The sequence below is a fragment of the Mesocricetus auratus genome, unplaced genomic scaffold (genome assembly GCF_017639785.1).
Source record: "Mesocricetus auratus isolate SY011 unplaced genomic scaffold, BCM_Maur_2.0 Super-Scaffold_100028, whole genome shotgun sequence".
Classification (NCBI taxonomy): Eukaryota; Metazoa; Chordata; class Mammalia; order Rodentia; family Cricetidae; genus Mesocricetus; species Mesocricetus auratus.
This window is the reverse complement of record NW_024429209.1, coordinates 11,336,147-11,361,748: the sequence shown is the minus strand read 5'-3', so window position 1 is coordinate 11,361,748 and position 25,602 is coordinate 11,336,147. Positions and strand designations below refer to the sequence as shown.

At 51.9% G+C, this 25,602-nt stretch overlaps 1 protein-coding gene and 1 long non-coding RNA gene across 3 annotated transcripts in view; one reads left to right on the top strand and one right to left on the bottom strand.

The window, feature by feature from the left end:
* Nucleotides 1-20,979, bottom strand: part of Slc12a5 (solute carrier family 12 member 5) — a 38,345-nt gene extending 17,366 nt beyond the window's left edge. The window contains exons 1-9 of one of the 2 annotated variants that reach the window (XM_040732989.1): nucleotides 20,842-20,979; nucleotides 8,010-8,104; nucleotides 7,546-7,677; nucleotides 7,076-7,222; nucleotides 6,243-6,297; nucleotides 5,649-5,779; nucleotides 3,055-3,296; nucleotides 2,147-2,358; nucleotides 88-258 (exon numbers count right to left, since the gene is read on the bottom strand). In XM_040732989.1, the coding sequence (XP_040588923.1) occupies nucleotides 88-258; nucleotides 2,147-2,358; nucleotides 3,055-3,296; nucleotides 5,649-5,779; nucleotides 6,243-6,297; nucleotides 7,076-7,222; nucleotides 7,546-7,677; nucleotides 8,010-8,104; nucleotides 20,842-20,962 (1,306 nt within the window). In that variant the 5' untranslated portion in view covers nucleotides 20,963-20,979. Of the gene's footprint in view, nucleotides 1-87; nucleotides 259-2,146; nucleotides 2,359-3,054; nucleotides 3,297-5,648; nucleotides 5,780-6,242; nucleotides 6,298-7,075; nucleotides 7,223-7,545; nucleotides 7,678-8,009; nucleotides 8,105-13,319; nucleotides 13,746-20,841 lie in introns of those variants that run through there. The other variant, XM_040732990.1, reaches the window with a different exon arrangement.
* LOC121134518 lies at nucleotides 13,843-14,997 on the top strand. Its single transcript, XR_005871609.1, has 2 exons — nucleotides 13,843-14,071; nucleotides 14,517-14,997. It is a non-coding gene; the product is annotated as an uncharacterized LOC121134518 (long non-coding RNA).
* Nucleotides 20,980-25,602: the final 4,623 nt, after the last annotated feature.

Sequence of the window (25,602 nt, the reverse complement as noted above, 5' to 3'; positions counted from 1 at the left end):
GTGGCAGGGAGAGCCATTAGTCTTGTCTCCGAGCCTCCTATCCACCCTCTCCCAGGCACAGAACTCCCTCTCCGAGCTCTGGCTCACCTGTGACTGAGGGGAAGTAGATGCCAACGAGCAGAGTGAAGTAAGAGGTCATGTCACTGAAGACATAGGGGTGGTCCATGTCGACGGGGGTGCCATCTGTCAGGCCCACTGAGGGCATGCCACGCCTCTCCACGATCACCCCCTTCGTCAGGTAGGAACTCCACAGGTTCTCTGTGTGAATATGAGACACTCAGGGAGGTGACCAGAAGTTGGGGATCAGAGCTTAAACCAGGAGGGATGGGAAGCAAAGAGTTAAGACCAACCAAATCTCATTCACACCCACAACTGGTCTTTCACACCCACCATTTCCCAAACTCCTGCCTTGTGCCATAGTGTGCACACCGATTTCAAAGCTGAATGGGACTGAGTCTGTGCTCTTACGTAGTCCAATCTCGTGGGACAGATGCAGAAAGTCCTCCCTGAGCCTGCCTGTCCCCAGTTGACCTCATCTGCTCTCATCTTGGTGATGGCACTAGCATCAATTAATTCAGACACCTTGGCATTGCTGTCAACTGCTTCTGTTCCCCTGCTTCAAAGCCTTTCAACTTCTGCCCATCACCACTCATTAATATTTCTCAAACAAGCCTTTTCATCCCACTCCAGGGCTCCTCCACCCCACACCAGTGGCAGGTGAGGTAGATGAATCTGCTATGGCGGGGTAGCAAACAGCACTAGAGTGTTAGGCAGACACCTGTCATCTATACACTAAATGTCAGCAGCATCCCTCCAGTGTTGCTCCTGTTTTATGCGCATGGGTGTTTTATCCGCATGCATGTCTGTGAACCTCATGTGTGCCTACTGCCTGCAGAAGCCAGAAGGCATCAGGTCCCCTGGAACTGAGTTACAGATGGTTGTGAGCCACCATGTGGCTGCTGGAATCAAACCTAGGACCTCTGGAAGCGCAGCAAGTTCTCTTCACCTCTGAGCCATCTCTCAAGCTCCAATCCCTCTAGTCTGATGACCAAAAAATATCTCAAGGGACCAGAAAGATGGCTCAGTGAGTAAAGGCACCTGCTGTAAAACCTGATAATCTGGGTTCAATTCCAGAGACCCACATGGTGGAAGGAGGGAACAGACTCCAACAAGATGTCCTGTGGCTTCTATATGCACATGGCATGCATGTACACACACATATAAACATGCAAAATAAAATTGTGTGTGTGTGTGCACGCGCACAGAGAGAGAGAGAGAGAGAGAGAGAGAGAGAGAGAGAGAGAGAGAGAGAGAGAGAGAGAGAGAGATGGCCAAACACTTCCAGGGCAGAAGAGCAGCTCTAGTTGAGAACCCCTACTCCATTACTGCTGAAACCATCACTGTTTCTCAGAAAGATGCCATCTTTCTCCTGGGCTCACAGCATCTGCACCCCCACTGCCTTCAACATGCAAACCAACCTCCTCAGCAAGGCTTCCAGGGCCTGCCATGGTCTGGCTTGTGCTACCCTCTGTAGCACCATCCCTTGTCATTTTAATTTGTACATTGCACCCCGAGTCACACCAAATGCATTGTGGTCAGAAGGACAGGCCACACGCATTAAGCAGGCTGTTCTTTGATTTTAATTCCCATATCCAGTCTCTTGCTTGTCCTCCAAAGTTTCCCTTGTCAAGTGCAGGAAGCCTTGTTCTTGTCACCTGATACATATGAATGCTGTGTCTCCTCACGTCTCTCTGCTCAGTGAATACACATCTCTGTGGAACATAATCTATTACTAACACATTGATCTGTCACTGAATCTCTAAGGCCAAGTCCTGAGACTGTGTGTGTTGTGGTTCCAGTGCTTCAGCACGGTGTTAAGTAGATGTTTATTAGACCGGCTCTCTTTCTTAATAACAGTGAGGCACATTCCACTCTGCCTCTCCATGATACTTAGGACAGAACCTGGTCTACCCAAGATGCTTAATTAAAGCTGACTGAATGGAACTGAATCCCAAGGAATGCCCCTAACCCTGACAGCTTAACCAACAATCCCTGAAACACTCCATAGATATCACCCCATTCTCTCTCTCACACACACACACACACACACACACACACACACACGCACGCACGCACGCATGCACACCTTTGATGAGGCCACTGGCAGCACCAGGAATGCCTTGGATCTCTGTGACATTGTTTCGGGTAAAGTACTCATCGCAGGTGGCGTTGAGGAAGCGGGAGGAACAGAAAAGGCCCCAGAGCTGTGTGGTCACTGTCTCATTTCCTTCCCAAGCCAGCTTGGAACACACATCAAAGCCATGGCGAGACAGTGTGCGGTTCCCCAGGAGGCAGATCCTAGGGAGAGAAGCAAGCAAGGGAGATGGGAGGGACAAAACCTCTCCCTGGTTTCACAGCAGAACCACTGGCAGTTTTAAAGATGCAGATTTTGGGGTCCCACATCCAGGGATTCTGATTCTGTCTGGGGTGTGCCCATCGGAGTTTCTATAACATTTCCCAAGCCAGTCAAGCGTGCAGACAAGATGGAGAGCTAGCCTGTGGGTGCTGTTGAGTTCAGCACCGTGGACAGCAGCCTTTGAGCCCCATCCTCTGCACTAAGGAGATTCTACTAAAGGAGCAAGAGAACCAAGGGGACCTGAACCCTGGGCTCTCTCTTCTGGGTTCTTTCCCATCCTGGAGAAGGTGCTAAAAACTAAGACTGTCCATTCCAGGAGGTTGACCCATCCACAAATTTCCCCACCACACAGGGTGTATTCCTTCAGAAGCCATTTCTATTTTATGTTCCCAAGTCCCCACCAGCAAGCATGTGACACACTCAAGGGAACTTCTTCCCACCACTAAAACTGTTATCCCATGCTGGATAAATTTCCCTAAATAGGAAACATTTGTCCTTCCAGGGGATGTTGCTCCCAACCCACACACTTCTGGTTCTGAGGGGTGAAGAGAGAGGGGACCTGGTAGAAACTCTTACTATGCAGACCTGAGCTGGGCCAGTGAGGCCGTAATACTGTAGACTCAAAAGACAGCACTCACGGGAAATTGGGTGGGTCGAAGGCAGACTTGATGACCCCTGCATAGATGGCCAGGATGGAGAGGATGACACAACCCAGGAAAACCAGGGCAAACTTGTTGACGTACTTGACACCCACAAAGACAACAGTGGCCATGCAGGTAAGTACACAGGTGCCATACACCCGCATATTGTTCAACATGGCTGCTGCCTCCCCACTGGCATCTTCTGCCTTGAAGATGGCCATGGCTGGGAAGAGATAAGCCTGCAGAAAAGGAGCAAAGGAAGCCAGATGGGTGACCCAGGAAAGTCCAACAGAGACTCACCCCAGGGAAATGGACTCCGAGGAGGGAAATGGATCCATTAACAGTGCACTGCTAAAAAGGTCTCCTGCAATGTGAGAGAAGCTTCCTCTGTTATAACTATTAGATACATGTTACTTTTATTATTTATGATATAGAGGTGGAAAAAACAGACGCTTATCCCTAGAGGCTAGGTAAATAAATTCTGATATTTCTATTTAAGCTACAAAACTATTTTAAAAGATGGCATGGGTCTGTGTCATGGCTCAGTGATGGAAAATACATTCAAATGAACACAAGCCCTGGGTTCAATCCCCAGCAGTAAGGGCAGAAAAGACATGAATTTATATGGATGGACTAAAAAACTATCCATGGTAGGCACGGTGGTACAGATTTATAATCCCAAACTATGGCAGGAGAATTTGAAACCAGCCTGAACTACATAGCAAGGCCTCATTTCAAGAGTTTAAAAACTACGCATAGTGTATTGGGTAAATAAAGTCAAGTTTTAAAAAATGATGGATCTTATGATCTCATATTTATTAATTTATATGTGGAGATATTTACTCATTGTGCTTGTATTGTTGTAGATGTGTTTGCAGGGATATCCAAATATCAGTGGTACCAGGCATGTCTGTATTCCAAGCACTCAGGAGACTGAGGAAGGAGAGTCAACAGTACTGAGCAAGCCTGAACCTGTCTTATGAAACAACAAGCCGGGTGTGGTGGCACATGACTTTAATCCCAGCAGGAAGAGGTAGGTGAACCTCCGAGTTCGAGGCCAACCTGGTCTACAGAGTGAGCTCCAGGACAGCTAGGGCTATACAGAGAAAACTTGTCTCAACAAAAAAAAAAGGAAAGAAAAGAAAACAGCAACAGCAAAAAAGGACAACAGAAGTTTTATTGAATAATTAAAATGTGATGTCTTATATATTCATATTTTAAATGTCTACATTAAATTTAAAATGCTTATACTTATTTAGTTACTTTTTATTTATAAGTAAAGGGAGCTTTGGGTTCTTAAGGAAATATTTCCAAGTGGAGTTGTGTTTTACAAAAACAGAACAAAGCATCATATAGAAGAACAGAAATGTGAGAGATACACGCTAAAATGTTTGTGATTTTCACTGGGTCATTTTTTTCCTTACTTTGTTACTGTGGGCAGAACTGTTTGATAATGCATCTAGAAATGCCATAAGTTACAGAGGTTCACAGAGCCCACACCAATGTGCCCCCTCAAGCCCCCAACCCCTGATTTCTTCTCTCCTGCCACCAAACCAGGAGCTCTGACTCTGTTAGTTTTGGTTCCCTAAGATCTTGGGAGACAGTGGACAAGCACAGACTCTGGAAGCCAGGCAGATGAAGGTTCACACCCCTCAACATGTTCCTGAGACTCTCTGACCTGGCCCTCCTCATCTGTAAAATGGCCATCTTCTAAAATATGAGAGATTCATGAAATCTTAGGGCTTGTGGAGGATAGGAGGTGGGAAAGGTTAGCTCCTCTTTTTCTTCTCCTTTCATTTGTGACAAGATCTCTTGCAGTCCTGACAGGCTTCAAACTCACTATGTCCTGAGGGTGATCTCATACTTATCATCCTCCTGCCTCCACCTCCCAGGGTTAGAAAGTTTATACAGCGCTGAGAAGCAATGCCATGGTTTGGAGCATCTAAGCCACTAAACTGCACCCTTTCCTTAAGCTAAGGGTCCCTCATCCGCACCCACCCAATCAGGAAGAACAGGAGGTCTAAGGCATCGCCCTGTCCTTCAGACACAGCCCAGACACCTAGGGTGTCTCCTATCGGATCTCTCTACACGGGTCCCTCATGGTTCTCTTTTACAATCTAAGAACCATCTATCAGGGCTCTGCAACTAACATCCAAAGAGTGCTTCCCACCGTCCCTGGAATGTGGCAGGCTCTCATTATTCCAGCTGTTATTTTAACTCTTATCAACCCACACCTCTGCCAGCTTGCCCATAGCTGAGTGACCTTGAGCCAGTGATCTATCTGCCTTTTGGAACTTCTCATTTGTAAAATGCCATCATGATACTTAAACCTCTAAGGATTCAAGATAATGACTGCAAAGCACTTGGAGCTATGCTGAGAACTCAGTGGGTGCCTGATAAACCACAGCTGTTTGTGTTACATAATTATTGTATCTTGTCTCCCCAGCCAGACTGGGGACTCTTTCGAGACAGACCACATCCGACTTCTCTCTGGCCTTAAGCAGTGGCCTGGCCTACAGCAGGTGTCCAGGGAACACTGGTTAAGAGGCTGACAGCCCGGGACCCCACTCCTCCTCCTCTCCCCCTCTCACCAGCAGGATCTCGATGGTGCCCAGGATGTACATAGCCCCAGCAAAGGTAGTGCCCAGGTAGAAGCAGAGGCCCACGGCGCCCCCAAACTCTGGGCCCAGAGACCTGGAGATCATGTAGTAGGAGCCACCAGCTGCAGAAAAAAACTACTATCAGCGAGAGGATCAGAGGGCCCTGGACATCCCTGTGCTGAGCAAGCTTAGGGACAGAGGGCAGAAGACAGTTTCTCTAGACCTCAGGCTGCAGCCCCAGAAAGGAGACTACGGGAGATTCAGCCAACCACTCCGCATGGAGTTTGCAGCAGTAATTATTACCATTTTGCTAATTACCTCTGAAAGGAGGTCATGGCTCAGAAAATAGGATGGTAGAGAAGAGGGTCTTGGACTGAGTGGGGGAGAAGGTTATCATTGCCCTATTCAACACCAATATCTGCCTCCTTCCCAATCCCCAACAGGCTCACCCCTACCTACCTCTTGGCCTGCAATACTGTCTTGGGTCTTGGGTCCCGAGGGTCCACAAAGCCTGGCCCTCTGTTCCCCCTATCAAGCATCAGGCCCCTGGCCCTCCCCCACTCTGCAAAGGCCCCAGTCACATACCAGGTACAACACCATTGGTTGCAATCGCGCTCATGGAAATGGCTGTGAGCATTGTCTGTAGGAAAGAGATCATCAGAATGGTGGCTGCTGGGGGCTGCAGTGGTCTGGCTGGTGGCCAAGTCAATATACCCAACAGCCACCAGCCAAACCCACAGGCTCTCCTCTCCTGAGCTTCTCTCTGGGTCTGTTCCAACTTCTACTCATGCCAAGTCCGTCTCAAAGAATACCCTCTTATTTACCACGAAGATGGGAGGAACTACCATGCCAGAGAACTCCTGTCACTCCAGTTTGGCCCCTAGGTAACTTATGACCAAAGACAATTCACCTCTCAAGCCTTGGTATTCGCAAATATAGAATGAGAGGCGTAGCTTCAGCACTTGCATCTTCACATGCAGAGTGGTCTCCAAGTTATGTGTGAAGACACAAGAATATGAGTTTGGTGTTCAATAGAAATTGGATTTTTTTTCAACGTGGACAGGAAGAATCTAGTTGCAAGGTTCTCTGTGAGACATAATCTCATTTTTTTGTGAGTAGGAACCTTCCAAAATGTTAACTCTTATGCAATTATGTTGAATTTTGTTTTGTTCTCTGCATTTATCATCTTCATCAATGATTCTGCAGTACTTGTGTAAGTACATGAACACACACATGTAGATTCAGTCGTCAGAGAGAAGCCTATGGGATTCAGGAAGGACCAGTCAAGCCTAACTTACTTTCAAGGATCATAAGTAGTGACTCGTATAAAAAGCTCAGGTCTCGTGCTTCCTTCCCACCACCCACCCCAGGCCTCGAACCCCAGCCGTCTTCACTGAGCAGGGGTGGGGGTCACTCACACAGGAGCAGCAGATGAAGACCATACAGAAGGACTCCATGATGCCTGCAATGCCCACCACCCAAGTGAGCCGCAGGAAGAGGATGACGCCGAAGATGTTCTGCAGGCAGGGGAGGTACACGCCCATGAAGGTGCCCATGCGTGGGGCCTGCCAGAGAGGCCAGCGGTCAGTCCCGACACCCTGCGCATTACCAATAGGCCACGCCTCCTCCACGTTCCTTCCCTGCCTCTCCTCGCCTGCACTTTCCCTCCCTTCATCACTCCTCCTGTTTCTCCATCCTTTTCCTCCTTCCTACCAGCCTCCAGATCTCTCCCCTTTGCCTCCCTCCAAACACCTCCTTCTTCCTCTCCTCCATCTCCATCCTTCCCCTCCCATTCCAACACAGCCACCGCCCTCCTCCTTTCCTCCCTACCGTTCGCTCCTCCATCCATCCATTTCCCTCTCCCATCCCTTCTCCCCCAAGGCCCCACCTGAACTGGCTTCTTTTTTCCACCCTCGTTGTTCTCTGCTTCTTCGTGCTCTCTACTGCCCTGGGGCAGGTTGGTGTAGTTAGCCAGCCCGCTGAGCAGGGAGGACACCATGGGGCTGGTGTCCATCTCCTCCTATGGAGGAAAGGGGTCGATGTTAGGGAGCCGGAAGGTCAAGGCAGCAACTGGAGTGAGCTGGATGTAGGGGATGGGGACAAAGTTCAAGCCACTGAGTTTGGGATGCGATGGGAACCGAGGAAGAGGAAGCAGAGGGAAGGAGAAGGAGGCGGTGAGAAAGGAGAGGAGAGCAGGGGACCATGAGGTAAAGCCAGGAAAGACCAAGGAGGGCTGTGGAGGCCGGGGAAGATGGTGGACCTGAGGGAAGAATGGAGAGGCGTCTCCTCTTCCCGAGGGAGGGAGGGAGCACTGATGAGCCAGCGTGACTAGCTGTAGCCCAAGCAGCCCACCTCAAACAGGGCCATGTTCTTGCCATCATACTCCTTTCCCTTCTCTGTGTCGGTGCTGTTGATGAAGGGACTGCTCTCCTTGGGATTGCCATCACCTGAAAAGAGGAGGAGTCGGGTGTGACACAGTCACTTGTTCCCTATCCATCCTGACTATAGCTATGTGGTCCCTTTAATGCCTGCAGCCTCAGGTCATGTGCTGGAGAAAACTGGGCTTGTACTGCCTTCTTGCATGATTTTAGCAGCATGGATGAAGAACCCAGTTTCCTACTGGCTGTTCTGAGTGCCTGATGAAGTGTATGCCCTTCTCTGTTCTTGAGATCCGATCCTAGTTCATCTACCATGACACCTTAAGAATCTCCAGAATTCTCCTCTTGGATACAAATGAACCCATCTTAGTATGTGGGTGGATGTGTGATTTTTTTATAGGGAAGACAGCAGAGAACCCTGCAACCTGAACGCCTAGGGATACCCTTTTGGCTCCCCGTTTCACTGTCATTCTACCGTGTGCCAATAGAATAGTCAGAGGAGGAACCGAACAGCCTAAAACACTATCGCCGCCCTTAGAGACCAAACCAACGCCAGGGAAGAAGCAGCAGACAGGACTGCTAACATCTGTGAAAGAAACGGAACATCGGGGATGCGAGAGGGCATGCAGCCCAGCCTGAGAGGGCACAGAAGGCTTCCCAGAGGAAGTGACGCGTCAGCTGAGAACTGAAGGATGAGTAAGGGCTAGACTGGGAGGGTGGCAGGAGGGTGTTCCAGGCGGAGAGAACCCAGAACAGCGTGTTTGGTGTCCCAGATGTGGAAGCCAACAGCAGAACAGGTTATTGCTGAATGAAGCATGATCTAGCTAGGGTCTTAAGAGGGGGCATATTGGGGCTTGGGAATGAACAGCGGCTTGGGGGAAGATGACTCAAGGTAGTGTGAGCCTTAAAGAAGTGCCAGGCCATCTTGAAGAGCTTGGACCCCATCCAGAGGACAATGGACAGTCATTGAAGTTTCAGGCCCAAGAGTGTCATGACCTGACTTGAATATTGCAGCAAGCCTTCTGGCTTCAGGTGAGAAAACACAGCAACTAGAGCATTTCCATAATCCAGACGACAGCTGACAATGACCTAGGTCACAGCAATATGGGGCAATGGAAAGACTCAAGCACCAAGCATTATGGAAGCATTGCTGTGCCAGATGTCTGGGGAGGGGGAAGGGATAACGCCTGGGGTTCCTAGCATGGGTCAATGAGGGGGACGATGTTACAGCTTAATGAACTGAAGTGCAGAAGGCAGGAGTGTGGGGTGGGGAAGAGGCTGAATTTAGCCAAGGGTCGTCCATTGCAGGGTCCAGAAGCTTCCTGGGCACGAGAAGGGAGTGATGCCCATAAAAGATACTGCACACCAGAAGGGCCCCAGGGTAACTGCACACCTCCTTGGCTTGGCACATTTGCTATGCAGGTTTGCATGGTTACCCCCGGCTTTCATGGGCATTGCTCCCTCCAAATGCAACAAGCCAAGGAGAAACTCTGTTGGTGCAGAGTTTCTGTGGTAATATTTTCATGGACAGTTCCAGTCACCAATGTCCTTCAGCACCAGGGCTGAAGTCCCAGCAGCAGACATCTTCCTGGATTCCGGGGAGAAACACCATTGTCCAAGTTCCAAGAGAAGGTGAGGCCCTGTGGCCCTCCAAGAGAAGGTGAGGCCCTGTGGCCCTGAATCTCCTACTCCTCAGCTTTTGTGTTCTTGCCTATGTAACATCTGCACCCTTCTCCCTGCCTCCTAGAACCTTCTCCAGTCACCCAGCCAGGGACCCCTTCCAAGAGCATGATGTGTCCCAACCTGTCTGAAAGTTGGGGGAGCAGCACCTGCTCCAAAAGACACCCACCTCCACCTTGCCCACTGAGGCAGAAATGCCTGGATGCCTGACCAGACCACCAGACATTCTCTCTTCTCACCCGGGTAAGTTCCTGGGAATAACAGGCCTATCCTCCCTATGACAGCCAGCATGTAATAGATGTTCAGAAAACAGTATTAGGAGGAAAATTCTGCGAGGCTTCCCTCTCAGACCTCAGAATCTGAAAAGATCTGTCTGGAATCAGAAAACCAGGAGAAATGAAAGGGTGATGCGGCCTGTCTTTTTTTAAATGTTGACCAGATGCCTTCTGTGCTTGTCACAAGATAATCAGGACTAGAAAAGCTAATGGGATGTAAGAGAAAATTCTCTAGTGGTTCAGGTAAGGGCTGAGCTTCACTGCCAGCCTCTCCAGCTCTGATTCCAGCCTGAGCAAGTCATTCTCCCCTTGCAAAAGGATACTAACTTGGTCTAACTCATAGGATGGCTATGGAGTCAACTGAAATAACATATACTATGTGCCTACCGCTACTATTGCAACTACCACTTAGCACACCTGGTACACATCCAGCCTGGACTCCTTATCTCGCATCCTTCCCTTAGCTGCAAGATTTAAGGGCTGCTCTGTAAGCTGGCTGCCTTTCTTAGATGCACCCTCTTTTAGGTCCCAGACCACTGTCAGAAGAGCCCCTCCCCTCTGTCTTCCACATCCGCTCTCAAGCCTTCCTTCTTTGCCGCAGCGAATGGCGCTTAACCAGCTGGAAGGGGGACATCCTGGCCGGAGACCCCGTAACTAGGAGGCCAGGCACCAGTCTCCATGGCGACAGCGCGGACCGACCGCGCAGCGCCGAGCCGGCCACGCGCCCGCCCGCAGCCGCTTATGTAACGCAGCGCGCAGAGCCAGACTACAGGCCCGAACCCGACCAGGAAAGGAGTGCAGGGGGAGGGGGCAGCTTGGTAGGCTTGTCCTAGGTCCCGCCTTTCCATCCGCTGCCTGGGCCAGACGCCAGGCTCCCGGCCTTACCAGCCAAGAGCTGATTTTGTCCCCAGCCTGGAATGCTGGGCTTACTAGTTAAGGGGGATGGGGAGTGAGCGTCTGCGTTCTCAAGGAGCAAGACAGCAAAGGGGAAACTCGTCCTGATTCCCCAGAGCCAGGAGTCTGGGTGTTGAGGGAGCACCTAGAGGTGCAAGAGGCAGGCCAGACCCAGGCTGAGCCGCCCCCGCCCCCGCCCCCGCCCCCGCCTCCGCCCCTATCCCCGCCCCCTGGGAGCTCTCAGCCTGAATCGGCTTTCAATTAAGCTGCCGAGGCCAGAGCTCGCCTGGAGGAAACAGGCGCTGGCTAAGGAGTCTCCCCCGGGGCCAGAGACTGGACCTATAGGGAATCCCCAGGGCAGCTTAGGGAGAGAAAGGGGTCGTCAGACCCCAAAGGTAAAGGAGATCTGAAAGCCAAAGACAATATCCTTGGGAATATTCTTTGGCCCAGAGGAGCCCTCAGATTCTCCCTGAGGTCAACACCCGACTCTTTCCATATAGTTCCAGGAATCTAGACTCAAGAGTCGGGGACTCAGTCCTTCTTTGCTCAGACTCAGGAAGTCTTTAGTGCCGCCTACCACCGTCACCAAGAGTCCAGGGGGAGACCTTCCCACTCTAGATGCAGACTATTTGACCAGGTTCTGACCACTCTAATTCCAAGTGCTGGAGTCTATATATAGAAAGAAAGTCTCCAGATGGGCCTGTTACACTTGGTGTCTAGAAATGAACAGTCCTGAGAACTGGAAAGAACTATTAGTTAGAACCCTGCTCCCACCATGCATGTGCCTCTTTACTGGGCCTTTGGCAACCCCAAAGAAACACAGAGGTCCAGTGAAGGTCGGTGGGGAAGCAGGTGCCCAGGAATCCTCAGAACCCATTCTGGGGAGCAGGGGTGTCTCATAGTGGAGGTATCTGAGGAGGATCCTGGGAGGAAGTGACATCCCTTTCCTTTGCTCCTGGAACACTGCTTCAAGATGCTTGGAGCTGCCGCAGACTAGACTTTTACAACCCCCTCCCCCTGCAGCCAAGGGAGCAAAGCCTGATGAGGTGACCCCCGGGTCACTGGAGAGATGGATGAGCTGCCCAGCAGTAGTTGTGTCCCCTGCATAGGACTCAGTCCCGTGGGGGAATGGGAAGGGGGTGTCGCTGACAAAGGACCAGGGATGCTGGTGCCCCCAGCCTTCCCACTGCTCCACTTGGCCCTGACTGTGATCCAAAATCAACGACCTCGACCTCGGAGTCAAACCTGCTAGTATCTAAGAGATCATGCTTTCAGTTCTTGTGGCCTTGGGCCATCTCCTGGGGAGGTCTGTGGGAGTCTCGGCCCCGAGGGTCAAGCAATGCCTAGGAGAACATTTGAAGGCTCTGAGATGCAGTAGTGCGCAGGGGACGCAGCGCCACTAAAGGGTGGGGGCTGGGGGCGGCTGACAGCCGTGATGGATGACTGAGACCGCTGGGGGGCGGCGAGGGGCCTGGGAGCCCGAGGGGGTGGCTGGCCCCAAGACCTTGGAGCAGAAAAAAAAAAAAAAAAACCCGGCAGTGAAGGATGACGGAGAACCGGAACAGCACCGATTTGCTCCAGAGCCCCTCAGCTTCTGGCAAGTCTCTGCACCCACCGCAGCGAGTCCGCAGTGTCACCACGGCGCTGGGAATTCAGCTGCTGGGACCCCGTTTCTGAGGCCTCACTAAGATAATTAAGAGAGCTAACTATAAAGACTTCCCCTGCCCCGCCCTGAAAACCACACTGCTGCCCCGGGGTACCAAGAGAAGGGGGAAAGAGGGAAGCAGGGATCTTGCTTCCTGTCCTGAATAGGAACCCACTGAGAACTGAGAGGGAGAGGAAATCCAGCAAAGCAGACCTGAAAATCCACAGACGAGGTAGCTTCAGGCTAAGATAAGGACTTCAGGGAGCCTTGGGGGAGGGGGTCCTGGTTGCACCAAGTATCCCCTTATGGGAACACCGCAACCCAGACGGCCTCCAAACCTCAGATCCATCACTCCCTGAAGCTCAGAGCGAGGGACTGCAGCAGACTGCACCCCCAGAAGCCCTGCTCTGCGCCAGGACGCCCGGGTCCCCTCTCCGGGAATGGAGCCTCCCTCCTGTCCGTCGAACGGCACGTCAGCCCTGTTCCAGCTATTCCATCCCCTTCCAACAGCCCCTCGGGTTTAGCTAATCAAAATCTGGCCCCAGGCCGCGGATCATCCCAATCCCGGGTCCCCAATCTGCCTCGGAGCGCGGCGCATTCCAGAACCTCGGACAGCGCCTAGCGCATTCCAATGGAGCAAGCCTCCGGGCTACCTCCCGCATCTGCAGTCGGGGTCAGTATCAGGCTCTTCTCTCCAGGAGGCGTCCCCCCACCCCCGCTCCGCCTCTAACCCCGAAGCTGTCCTCCTCCTCGCCGCCCCCTCCCCCGCCGCCCCCGGACCACTGCTTACCCGGGTTGGCTCCCCCATCGCCGTCCTCGCAGTCCGTCAGGTTGTTGAGCATGGTGGCTGCGCAGCTCTAGCCCTGGGATGGCTGCACCGTTTCGCCCGCGCCCCTCTGCCCGCCTTTGGCGCTCGCTGCTCGAGCTCTCTCGCTCGCTCTCCGCTCCACGGAGGAAGAAGCTGCAGTGCCCGCCCGCCCGGCGCACACACACTCGCACACGGACACACGCTCACACCCGCGCGCGCCCCCTCTCAGCAGCGGCGCTGCTCACCTCATCCCGTATGCAGGAGGCGTGAGCCACTGGCGGGTTTTGGGGGGGAGCAGGAGGAAGGAGAGGGGATGAGGGGCGGACAGAGAGCTCCAGTGGCCCCCTCGCGGGAAAACTGGGGGCTTGCGCGGGTGGGATGAGGGGGTGCTGCGGGGGACGCAGCCCTTGCTTCCTAGAGCAGAAGCAGCCTCCCCCCACTCTCCAGCGCAGGCGGGGCCCGGCACGTGGGCAGGTGCCATCCCGCGCCCTAAAAATAACGGCAGGGAACTAGGTCGCGGCCGCGGGGAGGCGGCCCCGCAGCGGCTCCCTGACTGGGGGTCCGAGTTGACCCCTGGAGGGAACATGTGGGAAACCGAGGTGGCAGGGGAGGGCGCTGTGGAATGTAAGGGCCCCAGGGAACCTGTCTACAAAACTGGTGAGGCAAGAAGGCCTGGAAGGAAAACCAGACCCATTCCCAGATCTCTGTCCTAGAGGTTGGAGCTGAAGGAAGAGGTACTGTGCTGTCCCAGGGGCCTCAGGTCAATGGTCTATCTGTCCCATTCTGTTTTTAAACCGGTGGCTGCCACTAGAGGAGTTGTAGTGAACTCTCTCACGATGCTCAGGCTGGTTGGAGTCTCAGCATCCTACCCTAAGACAAATCCCTGGAGTCCACACCACAGACAGGGGCTTTCTGAAGTAGAATGATCTATGGGTGAAATGCAGTGAGGAGCAAGCAGCAGAGAGGTCTCTTTCCACCTGAGATGGTGCAGCCTCTAGGGAGGGTAGGCTGGCCTCAGGCTGGCCAGGAACAGGGTGGGGGGGAGGGGAGAATGAGGCCGCCTGCCGGTCGGGGACCAGATTTTCTACTGGGGCGGGTGTGTTTAATCCCCTAATCCAGGATTGCTTTCTGAGGCTTTCCAGACCTGACATGCTCTCCTGTTCTCCTCCTCCCCGCCAGACCCTGCCCCAGAAGCTCGATTACCCTCAGACCCCTGAGCAACCCTAGAGTCCAGACTTGAGCCAATGGTGGAGACGCTGCAGAAAGCGACATCTGAGATTTAGACCCTTTGCATCTGGGAGATCTAAACATACCATCAGGGTACAGGAAATAGCTTCACAGTCACACTGGTTCCTGACTCGAGTCCTCAAAATCCCAGGGCAGAAGAACTTACCTAATGCACATCTTACCTTTCATAGATGAAAAAAAACTAAGCACCCAAGACAGAAAATGACTGCCCATAAACACAAAGCCAATGAATGGCAGAATTGAGTCTAGAACCCATTTCTATTTACTCCAACTTAGGTCATTCCTCAATAGAACCTCTTTTAAATTGATCTTGCCTCCAGTGAAAGAGACAAGAATACAATCATATCTGCGCTGCTCAGCTGCCTCTGATTTTCTGCTCCAAAAATAAATAAAAGAAAGAAAGAAAAATTAACAGGGGTTGAGTTTCGGATGGGCTCTCCCTCTTTTATGTCCAGGTTTCAAAGATGAGAGGCCTCTTGGATGGAGCCGAAGGCCTCCTGTATCTGTAGAGATAGCTTACAGTGCTGGCATTTTCAGGACCTTGGACAGAGTCAACTGCCATGCTGGCACTGTAGAATGCACCAATGGTTTCAGACGAGACCAACTGTGGAGTCTTCCACGGCGGACTCAAAGGATGCTTCTGAGGAATTCACCAACAACAAGGTGCTTTCACCGCTTGGTTTTGTAAACACCCAGCTAATCTGTTAGGATGGAGAGTTAACCATTCAGACAAGATGTGAGCACTTGGGAGATGTGTGATGGCTCACTGATAAAGGCACTTACAACCAAACCTGACAACCTGAGTTCAACGCTTGGGACCCAAATGGCTGAAGAAGAGAACTGACACTTGCAAGTTGTCCTCTGTCCACACATTTTGCACACATACAGAATAACACTATAATATTTTTAAGAAGGTATGAGTATTTGGTACCCTTGGTTGTCCCAGAGTCAGTCACACACACACACACACACACACACACACACACACCACACTACTAGCATACTACAGTCTATCCTGTATTACTCTGTAGAAATGTGTAAAGGGGTAAAGCATGAAGTGTGCTTGTCAGGTGTTTTCCAGCAATCTCCAGTCTGGGATGTCCCCCTAGGGGCATACTTCTTCATCTATGGCCTGGTGCTATTGCATTTCTGATCTTCCAGGGAGTAAACCTGTCTATAAAGACATAAGGATCTCCAGAAAATAGGTGACGGCCAGAGTGACTGCCCTTTCCTACTGCCTCATTGTCAATCCTCACTAGAGCTCTGACCTGGAGAGCCACCTGGGATGTGGGAAACACTAACTCCACCCTACCCTCTGTTGCAGAATTCTACTTATTCCCTCTCTCTGGACTTCAGCATCAGCATCTGTAAGTGAAGAGTAATCTGTCTTCTGTGAGTCTTGGATTAAGACCATGGAGCTCTTCCTGAGGAGGCCTTGGGATATAGCTCTGTTTGAGAGAGCTTGCCTAGCATGCACAAGGCCCTAAGTTTGATCCCCAACACCACAAAGGATTTGGGGGTGGGGTGGGAGGAAGCCACCTATCTGGCTGATTGTAGCAGTGCTTACCTATCAGGAAACTGAGGCAGAATTCTCATGACAAGTTTGAGGCAAGCCTGGTCTACATATGAGTGCCAAGCCAGACAGGGCAAAGTAAGGAAGGGAAAAAACATTGTTCCCAGGGGGTCCAGACCAAGCAAGGGCAGAATCCCAAAGGGAAACCCCAAGCCCTTCAACTGACACCATCCAAGGAAGCTGGGACCTGTTCCTTGCCTTCCTGGTGAGACTTTCAGAAAACTCATTGCAAGCACCTCCTACATGACCAGCCTGGCCTTGGCCAATAAGAGGTGGCCTTCAGTTCTGAGGCCCAAGAACCAGACCGCCCACTCAGCATACCCTCCCCATGCAGAGGACCAGAGCCCTGGGAAGATGGGACAGCGGAGGAAAGCCCCTGGATAGAGCAACCTAAGAGACAGCAAGCAGGCTCCTATTTTTGAACTCAGAGTCTCCAAAATTCATCCCCCACCTTGTGCTTCTCAGAGAGGAGCTCAGTGGAGCTGCCTCCCACCACATGAGGACTGGGATGCAAGAAAGGACTTTATAAATTATTTTTCCACTTACCACTTATGATGAAATTGGAGTCTAGAAATGGAAATGGAATGGGAGGCATTTTCCTCGTGGGCTGAATTTACAAGTGGAGACCAGAACCCAGCATCCCAAGCTCTAGGCAGGCCTTCTCCACCAGGCCAGGAGAAGGGCTGTCCGGGGGAAGCTGGAAGACCCAGCTGTACCCAATCCTTATCACCAAGCATCACTGCCATGACCCACCCATCTCCTGTCATGGACCTAAGACCCCAAGGCCTCTCCTTCACCCCTCCTCCTGCTCCCTGCATGCCCTATCCTCCAGACCCAAATCCTAGCAGTCAGTTGATGAGTCCAGCGCATAACACACCCCACACATATAGGGCTCGAAGCAGAGCACGTCAACCACCACCGTCTCCATGGCAACCAGGGGCTTAATTAACAGGCTGCAGCCCCGTCACCATGGCAACAGCACCCCAACAGCCCCCTATTCCCCTGCAGACTCAGCCTATCTTCCCTATTTTCCAATCTGGGACTTCTTCTCATGTATCTCAACCCCACCGTCACCCTGCCTGGGAAGCTGGGCCTCCAGACAGCTCTGGTTCATTGAGAAGAGAGGAGGAAAGGGGGGGGGGTGAGAAAGAGAGAGGAAGGGAGGGGAGGGGAGGAGGGAGGAGGGAGAGAGAGAGAGAGAGAGAGAGAGAGAGAGAGAGAGAGAGAGAGAGAGAGCTGTCACCATGGCAACTGCAGCCCTGTTCATAACCAGTTTGTTGTCATGGAGATTCCTAGGGCTCACCTTGGGCTGAGGTGGGCAGTGAGGTTCTGAGTCTTGACTGAAGGTGGAGAAAACAATTGGACAGCACATGTACATGGTCTCCTCTCCCTCTCTCTCCCTCTCATTCTCCCCCCTCTTTCTCACACACACACACACCAATAACACCATCATTCTTCCCAATTTGCAGATATGAAGACTGAAAGGGGAGGTCTGAGTCTGGAGGAGGCCCACTCTTAGAAGTCATCAAAAACTCTTGCCTCATTTTTTGTTGTTTAAAGTTGTTTTGATTTTGAAGAAAAGTCTTTCTTTGTAGCCCAGGCTAGGCTGCCTCAGTCTCCTGGAATTACAAGTATGACTATTGCCATAGACTCATCTTCAGTATTTTAATGGAAGGAAGGACCCGTCCTACTTTATACTACAGACAGGTGAACTGAGGTCCAGGGATGGAAAGTCCAAGGTGACACCACAGAGCTTGTGGCCTGTCTTATGGTCTTGCTTCATCTCCTAGCAAAAGTTATCTTTGGTTGTTTGTTTTTCAAGACAGGGTTTCTCTGTGTAGCTTTGTAGACCAGGCTGGCTTGGAACTCAGAGATCCACCTGCTTCTGCCTCCCAAGTGCTGGGATTGAAGGCATGCACCACCACTACCTGGCTGCAAAAGTTATCTTATTATCCCTCCACAAAGGTAAGCCTCAATTTCTGTAAGCCTGGCCAACCCCAGGGTTTCTTTCCACTGTCCAACCTCCGCCTAAAAAGCTGAGGCATGACGTGTGGGTGAAGGATGTGGGCTTGGCTCAGAACTGTAAGAGTTTGTCTACTTCTATCCTGGGAGATCACCATCAACCTTCCTTTCCATGACCAAAAGACACAATTAAGTCATGTGGGGCAGTCCGGGGTTAAGGGTACATCCGAGGCTCAGTTTCTCACTTGCCCTTTCCATCCCTGTAGTCATATAGCAGGAACCCTCCAAGGGGCAAACCCTATAGCCTGGGCCCACAGTAAAACACAATGCTCACATATACATCATTTACCAGTCTCCCCAAGCCCCTCCCAGCCTCACGCACGCTGCCACCCCTCCCTCTGGGCCTGGGGACAAGAGGTGGGGAGAACATCTCTCCGAGCTGCTCACTGACTGACTCCTGTCTGCAGACTGACACAAGGGCAGCTGTGGGAAAGACACCAGATGTTAAGCTCCCCCTGGGAGCGCTGGTCTAATTCCCTACTCAGTGACCTTCAAGGAGGAAGCTCTTGAGGTCATCTAAGGGCTTGAGACAAAGGGGAACTTCGAATGAACTGGATACAAGTGCCCACCCCACAGACAAAACCAGAAATCTATACACCAACATGTTCACCATACACACTGGCAACACAGTGAGTGACACACGTAAACTGACTCACTGGGTATCTGACAGGTCATGGAAGCTGCTGTGGGACATTCGCATGGAGACATGCACACACAGCCTCAGCCACAGCACACAACATTTGATACGCACATTCCTTTTCCACAGACATCAGAACAGTCCAATTCTGGGTCTGTGTGTTAAGAGAGCATGAATGGAAACTCTGAGCAATCGCCTTGGGACATGAGTCCCCGACATCTCCCTCCCAGGCCAAGATCTGAAGAACAGGAGGAGAAAAGGCAAATGGGAGGAGAAGGAGGAGGCTAGAGCCACACGTTCTCATCTGAGGAGCAACGATCACTCACTGTCAGGCTTTGGGTCTAGAACTCAGGACACAAAGATACAAAGACGCGATCTCTGTCTTTGATGTGCTTCGACCAGCATCCATTGGGAATGTGCTCCAGTGGGTAGGATGAAGAGGAATGACTACCTCTTCCTGGGAGCGAGGGGAAGGGAAAAGGATTTCAGAAAAGGTGAAATGAGCTATAACTTAACAGGATGAGTGGGAGTTTTCCTGGCTAATGGAGGTGGGGCAAGGGTTGAACAGGAAGAGGCATACCAGATGCAAATGAGGAAGGAAGTTGAGTGACAGACTAAAGGGTTTGGCGTTTATCCTACAGTGGTGGACATCTTACTTGAGGGATGGTTAGAACCAGCTGGCAGCCGGGAAGCCAGAGAGGATGTGGTCCTGGCTATGTGACCGGGGGATGGTGACAGGTAGGGGAGAGATGTAACAGGGTTCAGGTTCAGTTCTGGAGGTCAGTGGCCAGATCATGAGGAATAATTGGATTTGGTGAGAAGAGGAAAATTGCTGAGTTTCTTGATTCTGAGAGGCTTGGAAGCCGTTTTTTCAAACTGAGAAACAAGAGGAGTTACAGCAAAGATGGAGAGTGAGAAGACCCGAGTGTTCACATCCACGAGGCGGTCGGGTCACCTGAATGGAACCTCCGGAAGTCCAGAACTGGAGTTGTCCATACCTGGAGGAGCTTTCTGAAGGATCCCCCTAAGAACCACGCTTGTGTTAGCTCCAGGCAAGGCGAGTTTACCCGCGGCTCATGAGCGACCCCTAGCGGCCAGGGAAGGCTCTCTCCTCTCGGCCTTGTGGCCACTCCGAGCCTGTTTGCCCCTCTCCTTCCAAACAGGAGGGAGGCAGAGTTAGAGAGAGTGACCCTTGCAGAGGAGAGTCTGTATGCAACCAGGATGTCACTTCGTTTCTGAAGGCCAGAGGATCCTCCTGCTCTCTCCACCGTAGGTGCACGTGACTTCCATAACAAGATGACTGCACCGGGCCCCCCCAACTCCAGCTGAGCCAGCTCCTCCAAACCCTTCAGGAGCTCTCCCTCAGAGGGAGCTGAGTCCCGAGCATTGAGACTGGGTCCTCTGGCACCCTTCCTTGGCCTAGCTGCCCAGGATTCAAACTTCCCTGCCGTCTCCTTTAGAGGATACCCAGGCGGCGTTCCCGACTCTCTATAGAGACAGAACACTGGAGAACCCGCCGGGGCATCGAGGACCCGCTGACGTGGCTTCTGCCTCAGCGACCCCACCCACCCAACCTGGCTCCACTCTCATCCTCCGGGCCCAACCGTTTCTAACTGCCCCCCCAAATCGACTTAGGCCCGCTTCCCTGCAGCTCTGGAATCCCCCAACCTCATAGTACCCGCCCTCTCTCTCCCTCCTACTCCCTCTTTTCAAGGCCCCCCACCTCCTTAGCGCTTGGGCCTACTCCCATTGAGACCCAGACACAACCCCTGCGTCTCCAGCTCTCCCCTTCTTCCCTCGCCCCTGCCCCCTCATTTCCTAGCCCCATTTGCTCCCCTGTGGCCCCGCCCACCAGGATCCGGCCCCGCCCCCCTCGCCTTTCCCTCTGGGGCGCCCCAAGTCCTTGGTCGGCACTCCTCTCTGCTCCCTGCAGCAGCCCTCGCCCAGCCCAGGCCCCGCCCCACCCTGCAGTGGCCCCGCCCTCTCGCCCCGCCCCCGGCAGCCCCGCCCCCTGCGGCCTCTACCTTTGACGTCTTCCCTTGGGAGCCGGCGGGGGTCGGCGACCGAATGCCGGCGAGACTCGGGGTCGGCGGCTGCAGCTGGCGCCGCAGGGGGCAGCGAGGTGACCGTGAACCTGCGGCTCATGTCGTGCGGGGCGGCGGGATCGCACAAGTGGCCGCAGCCAGGCTGCTGGAGCGCCAAGAGCTTCCCCGCCCGCCGCGCGCCGCGCCGGGTCCTAGTGCCCGCTGTGCCCAGCCCTCCCCAGTCTGGCCCCTTCTTGAAGCCCTAGGCTCTCAGTTTCACCAGGAGCACCTGAGGAGCCTACCCAGATGTGAGTCATTTCTCACGGAGGGCTCTCCACCTCTTCTGGGGTCTCCTGAACACCTTGGGTTCGTTCACTCAGCACAAGTTGATGGCGATCCTCTTTTAGACAATGGAGACATCTGCCCATAGCGTAGTGACCATCAACTGTCTACTTACCTTCTTGAGACTTATGCTCTAAGGAGGACATCGGAGAAAGTGTGTGAGCAAATATATATATGCTTACATATGTATATTTATATTACATACACACCTACATACATGCGTGCATATATATAAGACTGTGCCGTATCTTAAGAAGGAAAACTAGCACCATCGTTGAGGAGAACGAAAAGGGTGATCTGAGAAGGGCTCCCAAAAAATGTGAGCCCTGAGCTGAGACCTCACTGACAAGGATAACCAGCAATGCAGAGCTCTCAGGGAAGAATTCTCCAGCAGAAGCAGCAGCAACCACATAGGTCTAGGGATGCGGTTCAGGGGGAGGGTGCTTGCCAGGCATGCGCTGGGCCTTGGGTTTGATACTGGGCATCTTGGATAGCAAATGAAAAGGCTCTGCATCAAGAAGGAGCCCAGGCTGTTCAAGAAAGCACGAGACGGACACTGTCTATATCAGAGTGAATGAATGACAGGAGATGAGAAAGAGCAAGCAGCATCTTGAGTCTATGCTTACTAGTTTTATATCAACTTAACACAAACTAGAGTGGTTTTGGAAGAGGGAACCTCAATTAAGAAAATCCTCCACCAGGTTAGTCTGTGGGCAAGCCTGTGGGACATTTCCTTGATAAATGATTGATGTGGAAGGGCCCAGCCTACCGTGAGGGTTACCACCCCTGTGCTGGTGGTCCTGGGTGCTGTTTGAAAGTAGAATAAACAAGCCATAAAGAGCTAGTCCGGAAGCAGTGTTCCTCATGGCTTTTGCTTCAGTTCCTGCCTCCAGGTTCCTGCCTTGACTTTCCATAGTGATGGACTGTAATGCATATAAGCTGAAATTAAAAAACAAAACCCACCTTCCTCCCAAAATTTTTTTTGGTCAGAATGTTCCGTCACAGCCATAGACATTTTTGAGGAGGAGACTGAACTCTTCTAATCCAAAAGGGGAGCCACTGGAAGTTTCAGTGCAGCAGAATGGTGTGATCTGACTTATATGGAAACAAGATCAGTGGCTCTGACAGCTGGACTGAAGGCCTGGGGCGATTACTCAGTTAAGTGTGCATGGTGGGCACAGAGCCTGTAATCGTATGGCTGGTGAGGCAGAAGCATGAGGACCCCTAAAGCTCAGGGCAGCCAGCCCAGCAAGGCCCCAGGTTTCAGAGAGACAGCGAGAGACCCTGCTTCAAAATACAAGATGGGAGCCGGGGCAGTGGTGGCTCATGCCTTTAGTCCTAGCACTCGGGGAGGCAGAGCCCAGGGATCTCTGTGAGTTCAAGGCCAGCCTGGTCTACAAAGCTACTCAGAGAAACCCTGCCTGAGGCGGGGGAGGGGGAGATGGGGATGGGTGTGAGGCTCATCAGCTAAAGGTGCTTGCCAGCAAGTCTGATGGCATGAGCTTGATGAAAAGAAAGAATTCACTCCTGCAAGGGCTCCTCTGACCTCCGTGGCTGTTGGCACATGGGACACGTAGACACGCACGCATAAGAATTAAATAAATCAATGTAATATGTTTCTAAATCAAGATGGAGAGTGCCTGGAGATGACACACAAAGTTGGCCTCTGGCCTCTGCCTGCACCCACACACATGTATATGCATGTCTACACACACACACACACACACACACACACACACACACACACACACACACACGCACGCATGCACACACGCACGAAGTCAGGAGTGGATACCAGGAGTCAAATGAAGTGCTGATGGTGGCCAGTCTAGAGAAGGGACAGATGTTAGATACACTGTGGAGCAGCAGGAGCATGGCATGGGATTAGCAATGAATCAGAGAGCAGCTGCGCTGTGGGGGAATAGAAACAATCGAAACCACTCTAGAATGCTGTTTGGTCATATCTCTCTCTCTCTCTCTCTCTCTCTCTCTCTCTCTCTCTCTCTCTCTCTCTCTCTTGGTTTTTTGAGACAGGGTTTCTCTATATTGTTTTGGAGGCTGTCCTGGAACTCCCTCGGTAGACCAGGCTGGCCTCGAACTCACAGAGATCCGCCTGCCTCTGCCTCCCGAGTGCTGGGATTAAAGGCGTGCACCACCACCGCCTGGCTTGGTCATATCTCTTAAGGCTGGGCATATACATGCCCCTCGGCCCAGAAGTTTTACTCCAGTTTGTGGGCAGAAGAAATGGCTACCCATGTGCTCCCAAAGGCTTTTGTTTTCCTTTTATGTGTGTGTGTGTGTGTGTGTGTGTGTGTGTGTACAGTGCCTATGGAGGCCAGAAGAGAATATTGGATCCCCTGGAACTGGAGGTCCATGCAGTTGTGAGCCATCAGATGTTGGTATTAGGAACTGAACTTGGATCCTCTGTAAGACAACCAAGTACTTTAGCCTCTGAGCTGTCTTTCCAACCACTCCCCCACCAAAGCTTTTCCAAAAATGGTCACAGCATTATTCATAATGATCCCAGACCTGAATCTACCCAAATGTCTACCAATAGTAAAATAGATCATTGCCAGGAATTTATTTACATGAAGGAACTGAGCATCTTAGTAAAGAATAAATCATCTACTGTTTACAGGATATGCACAGTTTTGCAAAGATATCATTGTTCAAAAGGATTCAATAAACTCAAAAAGTAGAGCATACCTTACAGAACTATTTAAATAGTGGGGGAGGGCAATGAGACAGCTTAGTGAGTAAACGCGCTTGCTGCATAGCCACGGTGGAATGAAAGTCGTCCTCTGTGTACGAATGTGCACGTCCACAGTCATACAAAGGTGGTGACACCTGGAGGAGGAGTTGGCTCTGTTTAGGTGGAAAACCTATTAGGTCAGTAAGAGCAGGCAGCCAAGCCTGAGTCTACTAGGGGAGAGGCTCAACTGAGGATGTCAGTTTGGACAGATATGCTGCTCAAAGTTGGACAGCTGGTGAGGACACAGGGAGTAAGTGTCCACAGTGGAGGATCTGAGGATGGAGCCTTAGGGCATGCTACCATAAGAGGTTACAGAGAGGGAAGAGAAGGGGCGGGGTGGAAGGCGTTCGCCACACTGGGTGTGAGAAAAGCACTTCTGGAGAGAGAGAAAGATGGACTGCCCATCACACACGTGGATGGAGGAGACAGTGTTTGCTGTGCTGACTCTGTAGGAGGTCACAGGTGACTTAATGGCACTGTGAGGCAGGAGCCTGTGGTGGATAGTTGGGAGCAGGGAACAAGGAAGTGGAGACCTGAGTAGGACCCACCCACGGGTAAATTTTCCTATGAGCTGGCCTGGGGGTGAGGGGAGGCGGGATAGTATCCCATGGGAGACTGGGTGGAGAGAGGTTTTGAATAAGGCGTGTTCCACAGGAATGCTTGTGTGCAGATGGGAGTGGCTCATTCCTGGGCTAGAAACAGACCAGCTGGGAGACAAGCATCCCCAGAGGAGGGGCTGGGGGCAGTTCTCTGAACTCTCCCTTCAACTCCCCAGAGCTTGATTACATCTGACCAACCTTCTCTCCCGCTTCTAGCCTTTCACTGACAGCACACACTCACCCTTGGGCTCTCCTGGGTGGACAGATCCCCATCGCTGGTGTCTCACCATTTGAACGATGTGACCGCCAGCCTTGTGTGTGCTGTTTCATGCATACATGTGGAAAGGGTGAAAACTGGGTCCATTCTCAGGTTGATGGTTTGGGGATGGCTGACTGCAGAGATGGCTCAGAGGTAAGAGCGCTTGCTACTCTCCTGGAGGGCCAGAGTTCGCCTCCCAGTACTGGCATGGGGCAACACATCACCGCCTACAGATCTAGTTCTTGGGGATCCAATGCCTTCCTCTGGCTTCCCAAGGCATCAACACACATGTATGCATACAAACACATACACACACACACACACACATACACACATACAGTAAAAATAATTAATAATTTTGAAAAAGACTGTCCCAATTCCCTCAAAAAGACACGTGGTCATGCTTCCTGGGTCAGTTCCAGTGGAGGGGTCATCTTGGCTGGAGGACATTATCTCAACCTCAATGCCCCAGGGTTTCTCCTGTGAGTGAGCCAGCTTCTCAAGAGTAGAGTCTGGGGTCTTGTTCAAGCAGGTTTCCAGGACACTGAGAGTCGCTGAGAGACCCTTGAAGGAAGGGCCCATATCCAATGAATTCCTCTGTGCCCAGAGCCCAGTACAGAGCTTGGCTCCCAAGGGATGCTCTCCATAAATGATTGATGAGTGAATAGCTTGGTAGCATCCTCAGATGTAAAAGAGAAATTGTTACGTAATACCTACCAGTAGGGGTAACTGAATACCTTAATGTTTATGTGGAGCTTGGAGCAGTGCCATTGCTCACAATAAGCACTCTATCGGTTAGATACATGCCT